At 46.8% G+C, this 9,792-nt stretch overlaps 1 protein-coding gene across 1 annotated transcript in view; it reads left to right on the top strand.

Annotated features, from left to right (window-relative positions):
• The first annotated feature begins 20 nt into the window (after positions 1-20).
• The window catches only part of Bcl2l11 (BCL2 like 11), a 69,218-nt gene continuing 59,446 nt past the window's right edge, over positions 21-9,792 (top strand). Inside the window, exons 1-3 of the mRNA XM_012515159.2 lie at positions 21-185; positions 1,028-1,164; positions 1,333-1,422. Of these exons, the coding sequence (XP_012370613.1) occupies positions 1,041-1,164; positions 1,333-1,422 (214 nt within the window). The 5' untranslated portion in view covers positions 21-185; positions 1,028-1,040. The remainder of the gene's footprint in view (positions 186-1,027; positions 1,165-1,332; positions 1,423-9,792) is intronic.

Here is a 9,792-nt window from a genome sequence, read left to right as displayed (position 1 = left end):
GGGCGGACGGGCAGGCGTGGGCTCTGCGCTGCCCGGGTTGTTTTGAACCCTAGCGCCGGGCTTAGTCTCCTGCGCCGCCTCCACGGTGACAATCAAGGGGCGCCTAGTCGGCGCAGGGCACGGGTTGGACGCCGCGGGGCCCGCGCCGGGGCGCGGACGCTACGCTCGGAAGGGAAGGGGCGGACGTGAGTGGTGGTGCGGCCGCCTGGGAAGGGGAAGGTCTGGGATGGAGGGGCGCCGCGCCCGGTGTTGACGAGCGCGCGGAGCTAGTTGTGGACTTTGCACGGGGTGCCAGGGGGAGGCTCGGGGCAGGGGGTCCCGCATTTCGAGCAGTGCACCTAGCATTGTGACTGCAGGTCGGAGAAGTTCTGCCCGGTTCGGTGTGGCACGCTGGCTGGACCCGGAGGGACCGGGGGCGGAGAGCTCCGGGGCCGGGCCAGCAGCGCTCAGAGTTACAAACTCTATTGTGACGCACTTACTACGGCTGACGGCCGCTGCCAAACCTTCCCCAGACTTGCTGCCCTCAGCAGTTTCGGCAAACAATGGGGCCGGAGCTGGGAACTCGGCCAGCGGCAGCCTGCAATCGCTGCATCTGCGCCTGCCGCTGTGCTCCAGCGCGGTATCTGATCCCGGGAAATCAGAGCCCGCTGGGAGTTTCCGACTTGATTCAAGTCTGTCCCGAGCAAAAAGCACATGTGAATAGACTTCAGACAGACTGCTGCTCTTGCAACTTGTGTATTTGTTTATGTAGAAGCACCAGTTTCACGAGTAATTGACATTGTTACTGTTTTGTTTGGCGGTTTGGTTCCACCTCCCCACCGTGGCCAAAAAGGATAATCATACGTTTGTTATTTTAAGTGCATTTTTATTTCGGAGATCGTCGGAGAAGTAAACATCGCAACTTGATTTTACAGTACTGTATTTGAGATGAACTGTTGAGGGTCCCTAATAGGTGATGGTTTGCTGATTTATCTCGCTGTAATTATTGTTTTCCTGGGTAATCTTAGGTTTGTTTCTTTCCTTGCAGAAAAAAAGACCAAATGGCCAAGCAACCTTCCGATGTAAGTTGTGAGTGTGACAGAGAAGGTGGACAATTGCAGCCTGCTGAGAGGCCGCCCCAGCTCAGGGCTGGGGCCCCTACCTCCCTACAGACGGAGCCCCAAGGTAATCCCGAAGGCGAAGGGGACCGCTGCCCCCACGGCAGCCCTCAGGGCCCGCTGGCCCCACCGGCCAGCCCTGGCCCTTTTGCTACCAGATCCCCGCTTTTCATCTTTGTGAGAAGATCTTCCCTGCTGTCTCGATCCTCCAGTGGGTATTTCTCTTTTGACACAGACAGGAGCCCGGCACCCATGAGTTGTGACAAATCAACACAAACCCCAAGTCCTCCTTGCCAGGCCTTCAACCATTATCTCAGTGCAATGGGTAAGCAATACCCGGGTAAGAGGCAGTTGGCATGTGGTTGTGTGAATATCTGTTCAAGGCTGTGTGTCGCATTAAAGACCTTTTATATAACCCTTCAACTGTTGTACGCTGTAAGTTGATGGGAGTGGAGGATGTGTTAAAATATCAAGATGACATTTTTGTAAACTGTTACAATGTGCATAGCTCTTCGGCCTTTGGGGCCCTAAGCTTGAATCTGTTAGCTTCATTAAGCTAAATCATTTAACCATGGTGTGGTTGAACTATAACCGTCTATGTGTTCAGGACATTCTACTTGAAAAGGACCAGCACAGTTACAGAAAACAGCTAACTGTAACTAAAGGTGTAGCAGGTTCATTAGTTTCAAAATGATGTTTGTACAAAATGAACTCATCCACATAAGCATTGCCGACGCAGAACTGTGAAGGTGGTATGTCATACTCGGGTTTCTCCACAGTATTTGGACATAGGGCTAATGAGGGTAGGCTGTAGGTTTTTATTTCAAGAAGGCAGGGTTAGGACCTGAAGTAGAATACCCAAGAGGCCTGAAGTTAAAGCAGGGAAGGATGACCTGGGAGGACGGTGACATACTGGAAAGCGTTTGCTTCTCTACATTGGAGTCACCTGATCGTACCAGGACATGCAGTCTCAGAGTGGCAGGTATTCCTCTAGCACAAGATCCAGGAATGGAGATTTTGAGTCCCAATACACCAATATTTAAACACTGACAACTAATGTAGATCCTTGAAGACATTGTATAAACTACATTGAAATATCTGCAAGCTTAGCTGGACTTTTTTTAAAAAAAAAAAAATTATTTATTTATTTGGTACAGCATCTCACTACACGGCTTGGACCCATAGTGATCCTCCTGTCTCAGCCTCCCCAGTGCTAGGATTACAGGCATGAGCCACCATACCCAGTTTCAGTGGCCAGCATGGCGCGCCCAGGGTCCTGAGGCCAGCAGCATGTGGTGCTGGGGATTGAACCCAGGTCCTTGCACCTGCCAGGCAGATGCTTAGACTGCTGAGCTATCTCCCCAGCTCTTAGCCAGACTCTTGACATTCTAGCTTGTGACTTTGAGTTGTAGAATCCTGGTCCTTTAACTCCACTAGTGGAAAAGATTGATGCCTTGATTGCTGTGCACCAGACCTACTTTTGGCATTTGTCCAGATCAGCCCTTCCTCATCAATAAGATGCACGTGAATTGGTAGTGTTACTATTGGGAAGGCCAGTTAGGCTTGTAGTTAGCTTTTAGGTCATACCATGCTAAAGGCTGACTGAAAGCCATGAGGCCCAGGAATTCTGGAGCAGCCTGAGAAATTCTGTATTTGTCAATGTGGTACAGTGAGGTCTTCATCCCTTTCAGTGCGATCAGTTGGGCGGGTGTGCACTGGTGTGGAAGAGCTGGGAGCCTCAGCGGGGTGGTGGCTGGGCAGGACACGGCTGGGCAGTATCAGGCAAAATGATAAAACTGCCAAGGGCCATGTGTTGGGCTGTGCGGCTCCTGCTGACTGCTGGGGAAGATTGCATTAGAGCCCTCCCTGGGGAAAGCACCTAGAAGTTGTGCTGGTGCTACTACTTTAGTTCCTGCTGGAGCAACCACTCCCGAGCCGACAGCAGCCGTAGGTAGAAGTTCTTGGAGTTGCTGCCCATGATACAGTCTAGGGTATATGCAGGGCTGCAGCGAGCGTTCTTACAGAGGGAACGGGTCTTTATGGAATGTATATTTAAAAACCTGTTATTCTAAGGACCCGGTGGAAGCTGTTACACTTTTACACTGCAGGCTTGTGTGGCAATCACTGCAGGTGGTGGCTTAATGCAGGAAAATAGTTTCCCCTTCCCTGGTTCACCGGAGTGGTGGATGTGTTAGTGTATCTTTTACTGTAAAGACAAGCATGCATGTTTTTTGTGGTGACAAACATGGCTTAACAAGCTAATTAAAATGTGAGCACCGTTACTTGAGATGACAGATACAGAGCTTTAAAGATTACAATCTAAATTGTGAGCCTCAGTGACTGGTTATACCTGCCCCGGAATGGATCCTCAATGTGCTGCGTGCCCTTAGGGTGGCCGGGTAGCTGAGGGTCGAATGCATAGGAACAAACGATAAATTGCAAGGAGTTTGTTGGAATTAATCGACCAAGGTAAAGTTTTTAGCATTTAAGTTCTTGGAAGATTTGTCTGAGGGGAGGAGGATGAGTTAGGGTAGAAAGGAAGGTAGGAAACGAAGTGTTAGTCAGAGGGGAGGATTTTGGCGATATGAGTTCATTAAAGACAAGGTCTTGCTAATTTGCTCAGGCTGGATTTGAACCCTTAATCCTCCTGCCTCAGCCGCCTGAGTAGCTGGCATTATGGGTGTGTATCATGAAGCCCAGCTTGAGGTGATCATTGCTGTCATAGTTCCTTTCCCTGGTCGTCCTCACAGTCTCTTTCTCTGAAGACCGCTTAGCACTGCGCTGATAAAGGGTTCTCTCATCTCTTGGCCTTGTTTAGTACTCCTTGCTCAGCTGTTTCCTTTAGGATCTCCAATGATCCTTTTGAGAATGTACTGCAAAATTCATTTCTCACAAAGACATCTTTATAATTACTTTGAACCACTTGAACATGAGGTTAAAAGAGGTTCTACTTAGCCAGGGGCTCCTTTGGCCATAGAATAGTTTTCTGTTCAGTGACTTGGGGTAGAGAGAAAACAGCTCAGTCCTGGGGTTTTATTGATCTTTGCATCTTTGTTCTGATAACAAAGTAAAGTTTTACCAGGGGTGCGTAGTAATCGGACGTTTGCGCCAGAAAATCTTCGGGTTTCCCCCGGGTCTCTGCTTTTTGTGACGATGTGGATAGAGTACTACGTTATCGTGGAGGAGTGCAGCTTTGTACTTTGACTCTGTTTGGCCTCCATACACTGGGAGGATTAACTCATTAACAAATGCTCTCTTGTGATTTTACCAAGTGCCAGCCCTGAGTGCCGGTTCACTGAGTGTCTTTTTTGGGTGAATATTTTATGTTGTATGTTTTTGAATGCAAATTATATATTAAACCCTGCACACGCTTATTCTCTGAAGTACGTGAGCCCAACACATTTGAAAGTAGGAGTTGAGAAGAGGCAGCTCGGGGAGGATATGAAGCCCCTGTCGCGGGAGTGGAAAGCGGCAGCGTCACAGCTGCTCGCTGGCGCGCCTGCCTCCCGCCTGGCGGCTAATCTAATCGCATTCCTCTGTGCGCCCCTCAGCCTCGTCGCATGGGTGCCCCTCCTCTGAGATTGGAGCTCCCTTGGTTCCTGCAGTTCTAGGGAGTGCCTGAGAGGACAGAAGCCCAGAATGGAGCGCTCGCTCCAGCATTTTCTTCTGGGTGACATGTGGCAATAGCACCTGCGATACACATTTTAAATACTTTCTTGGCCGTAAAACAACGGCGTAAAACTTACCATCTTACCAGTTTCGAGTTCACAGTTCTGTAGTGCTCTGCACCTTCACATCATTGTGCATCCGGTCCCTAGAACTTCTTCATCTTGCAGAATTGAGATTTTATGCCCATTCATAACTCTTCCTCTTCCTCCTCCCCAACCCCTGGCAACCACCATTCTACTTTCTATCCCTATAATCTTTTTTTTTTTTTTTTTTTTTGCCAATACAAACTATAAAAGGATTTATTACCTATTAAACAAAAGCACAAAATTTCTTTAGAAATTATAAAGGGCCTGCAAATGATATGAATTAGTTTGGGGCTGAAAATAAATTGCATTTATAAAGAAAACAGTGTGACTGCAGAGATGAGGAAGACTCCCTGGGATGAAAATCTTTCTCGATGATTTATCAAATTGAGCTCTCCGGTCAACTGGCTATTTGCCTCTGACTGAGGTCACACCAAACACTTGTAATTTTCCATGGGGCCTTCCTGTTCCACACTAATTCCTACCTTCCCCTGATTCTGATCACCAGTCTGAAGACCACCGCATTGTGTCCCTATAATCTTGACCAAGTGGAATCACAATATTTGTCCCTCTTTGATGGGCTTATTTTATGTAGTGTAGTTTCTTCAAGATTCCCTTATGTTGTAATATGTACTCTACTTTTTAGGGCTGCATACTATTCCAGTATAAGTGGGTACCATAGTTTGTTTATCCTCTCATCCCTTAATGGACGCTTAGTTTGCTTCTGTGTTTTGGTGCTTCTGAAGTGTGCTGTTGCAAATAGCCTTTCAAGATTCTGCTTGTCTTGTTACTTTTTCTCATTGTTGAGATAAAATACTTGATGCTCAAAGTTAAATAAAAATTTTATTTTGGCTCACAGTTTGTAGAGATGTCAGGCCATAATTGGCTGGCTCTAAGACACAGTGGGGTGGCAGAGGGACATCGCAGAGCCGGTAGGAGGTGGTGGAACACAGACTGCAGCACCAGAAACAGTAGCACGTGACAGCAGCAGCCTCCTGGTGTCTCTGCTGTCTGGGCCTCCTGCCCAGCGGCAGCACTCACACCCAGGGCAGGGCGTGCTCCATCCCCGCAACACCTGCCCTGGATCCAGCCTCCTCTGATCAAGGGCCTTGGTGTGCACCCGGACACGAGCCGGCGCACTGCCGGGGGCGCACTGCCGGGAGCTCCTCTGGATGCGTGCCCGGAAGCGAGGCTGCTGCCTCCTGCGGCAGTGTGGGGACTTGCCGCTGTACGTTCATAACTCCATGCAGTCTTGGAGCCCGTGAACGCGTTTGGCTCCTCTAAGATTCAGCGGCACGTTTTTCAGTACATAGAGCTTGTTTATGGTTTGTTTATTTTAGATTATACTTAAATAAAATATAGGAGCATTTAATAGTAATGTACTTTTCACTTCAGTTTCTTGTGTTCCTTTTTCTTTCTTTCTTTCTTTTTTTTTTTGGTGGAACTGGGGATCGAACTCAGGTCCTTGTGCTTGCCAGGGAAGCGCTTATTCCACTGAGCCATCTCCCCGGCCCTCTTGTGTTCCTTTTTACTGTATAGAGATGTAGTTGGTGTTTGCCTTCTCATCTTGTCTCCTGAAGCTTTGCTGAACTTAATTCTGGAAGTTTTGTTTTCTAGATTTCTTGGAAGATAGATAGTCCTGTAATCTGCGAATAGGGAATAGGGACAATTTTTTTCTTTCTTATCTTTGCATTCATTTTATTTTATTTTATTTTTTGGTACCGGGGATCAAACTCAGGACCTTGCACTTGACAGGCAGGCGCCTGTGCCACTGAGCTATCTCCCGGGCCCTATCTTTGCATTCTTTCTTTTTCTTGCCCTGTTCTAATAGCTAGAGCTTTTACTGCTCACTTTTAATAAGAATGACAAACGCAGGCATCCATACCTTGTCGCTAGTCTTAGGGCGTAAAAAAGCTTTTTATCTTAAAAGTTAGTGATTAAAGTATTTTAGATATGCCTTAAGAAGGTAAGGTTTTACCTTTATTTGCAGATTAGTATGTTTTTACTGTGAGTGGTGCTAGATTTTATAAAGCATTTTATGCCATTTGATGGGTCTGATTTTGTTTCAGTATCCTGCTGATATGATACAGTACATTGTGTGATTCGCAGTGTACGTCTTCCCTGCCTGGGACGTGGTGTGCAGTATTTACATGTTTTACAGTACTGTATTCTCTAGTGAAGTGATCTGGGCTGTAAGATTTCTTCTTGGAACTTTTTTTTTTTTTTTTTTTTTTGGTGGCACCAGGGATTGAACTCAGGATCTTGCGCTTGCCCGGCAAGCGTTTATTCCACTGAGCTATCTTCCCAGCCTCCATACATTTAATTTCTTAGTAATATGGGACTATTTAGATTGTCTATTTCATCTTCCTTGAGTTGTGGAAGTCTCTGGATTTTGAGGCACTAGTCCATGTCTTGAAAGTCATTGGATTTATAAATTGAGAAGTCTTTGTGTACTATTCCCTTACAATCCTAAAAGAGATGCTTTTTTTTTTTTTTTCTGATATTGGTACTTTGTGTCTTTTTAAAATTTCCATGAACCTTTCTGAAGGTTTTATTGTTTTTCCTAAACCAACTTTTTGTTCAGTTGATTTCTCTTTGTTGCCCTGTTTTCAGTTGCATTGTTTCACCCCTCTTCCTGCTTGCTCTGTTTATGGTCTAGTTTCTTCATAATGCTGTGAAGACATTCCTCTTCACTAGCGTATGCATTTAGTGCCAGAAAGTCCCTTCTCACCTGCGTGTGAGCTGCGTCCCACCACTGTGGTGCGTTGTTTTCGTTTCTGTTGGGTTGCGTATGTCTTTATTTTCTATGAGATATCCTTTGATGGTGAATTATTTGGAAGGGGGGATGGTCCCAAGCACGTGGAGATTGTCCTGTTGTCTTGTTTTCTTTGATTCCACTATGGCCAGAGAATACACTCTGCCTAGTTTTTGTCTTTTAAACTTGTTGAGGTTTGTTTTACAGCTGAGAATGTGGTCTACTCACAGAATGACCCAGGACTGCTCGGAAAGCCTCTGATTTTGGGGGGTGGTTTGCACGCACGCCCACCTGCGTGGGCACCTGCGTGGGTGTCTCCGTGTGCGTGCGGTTTACATCTCCCTGCTTGATTGTATTGCTGAGTCTTTCTGCATCCTTACTGATTTTTCTGTGTAGGGTTCTGTTAGTTGCTAAGAGTATGGTGGTAAAATTTGCAGCGGTAAGGGTTGCGACGCCTGATCCTTCAACTCCTGGCTTGATTTGCGTATTTGGACACGCTGTTGTTTGACCCTGATGTGTAGCATTGTCTTCCAGTTCGCTGGATTTGGCGTTTAGCCCTGTCTTCCTAGTCATCTGGTCCATTTTATCATTGACGTCCACCTTATTAATATAGCCATGTCCGCTTTGTAAAAATGCACGTTAATGTTCCTGTGGTCTTTTTCCATCCTTTCGCTTTCAACCTACGTATGTTATACTTGAAAGAAGTTTTTTGTATACATTATACCATTCAATAAAGTTACTTTATCTACTTGGCCACGTCTGTCTTTTAAATAGTGTATTTAGACCTCTTGCATTTGAGGAGATTGTGCAAGTGTGCCATTATTTTGGCTTCTGCTTCCTGTATATTCTTTTTTTAGGCTGACTGTGGGTTTTTTGAACATTTTTTAGGGTTCTATCTTGGTAGTGATTAGGATATTTTTATGTTATTCTGAATGTTTTTTGGAGGTTATTTTCAGTACAACACATACACACATGGTGGAACGTTGCAGGCGTGCCAGCATCCACAATAGCATGTTTTACGCTTTAACTGCAGCGTAGAAGCCTTTACTTCCCGTTCAGTTAGTTGTTCGGTTCCTCGACTACTTTGCAGATATAATTATCTTAACTATTTCTCCTGTGCGCCTTGAGTACTGTACCAGGTGGTGTTACTAGTTTTGCTTCAGCCATTAAATGTGATTTAAGAAGCGCATGAGACGTTCACTGGTTTATTGTATTTATTCCTGCGTTGTATTCCAGCCTGGCCTCGCTGCTGAAATCCTGAGCCTTTGTTAGCCTTTCCTGCTGTTGGGGGTTCCTTGGTAGGCCTGTGGGCGCCGGATCCTCTCAGCTGTCCTCCTGAGAAAGTCTTTATTCCCCTTCCTTCTGGAAGGAGCATTTCACTGGACAGAATTGATAGTTGGCAGTTTTCTTTGGGTACCATGCCACTTTCTTCTGCTTCCGTGGTCGTCGAGGAGAAGTCTGGTGTTCTTCAGGTGGTGTCTCCTCTAAGTCAGGAGCCGTTTGTGGTTGGGCTGCTCTCAAGCTTTTGGGTAGTTTTCTGGGCCCTTGATGCTTAGGATAGTTTGATCCACCCTAGAGAAACTCAGGACTCAGTTCATTCTTCTAGCATTACATTTTCTGTGGGTCGAGGGAAGAAATTCCACTGATCTGTCCCCTTATTCTCTGATTGTGTCTCCTGATGTTTCCACCCTATTATGGAACCCATCCAGGGAGTTTAAAAAATTAAACTGTGTTTTTCAACTCTTAAGATTCCTGCCTGCTTTCACCAGGTGTGAGGTGGAAGTTCAGATTCCTATGTGGTCCTTCACTGACTCTTGGCAAAAGTGGGGGGACCAGCTCATGTGGCTCCACTGAGTCCAGTTGGGCTGTGGAATACCGGGGCTCCCTGGCTGCTCTTGACACCCAAGAGTGGGAAAACGGTGCAGGGCTGCCTCCTCCCACCTTGCTTCTGCAGGCTGCTGCCATGGACTCCCTGTTCCTCTCAGGGTGGGAGGTAGGGGCTAGCCTCTAACCCTACCTTCCTCCACCTTCATCGATACAGGTGTACTACTGTGCCTGTCGCCTTCCCTGGCTGCCCAGGGGGTATAGAGCTTAGCTGGCTACAAGACCCCAAGTACCTACCCCAGATCGGAACAACTGCCTTGACTGCTTCCACCGGGCAGCAGCCGGCTAGCTTGGGCAGGGGCCA

The sequence above is a fragment of the Octodon degus genome, unplaced genomic scaffold (assembly GCF_000260255.1).
Source record: "Octodon degus isolate 3935 unplaced genomic scaffold, OctDeg1.0 scaffold00052, whole genome shotgun sequence".
In the NCBI taxonomy this organism is placed as follows: domain Eukaryota; kingdom Metazoa; phylum Chordata; class Mammalia; order Rodentia; family Octodontidae; genus Octodon; species Octodon degus.
The sequence above is the reverse complement of the archived record's forward strand: the minus strand, read 5'-3'. Positions and strand labels throughout refer to the sequence as shown.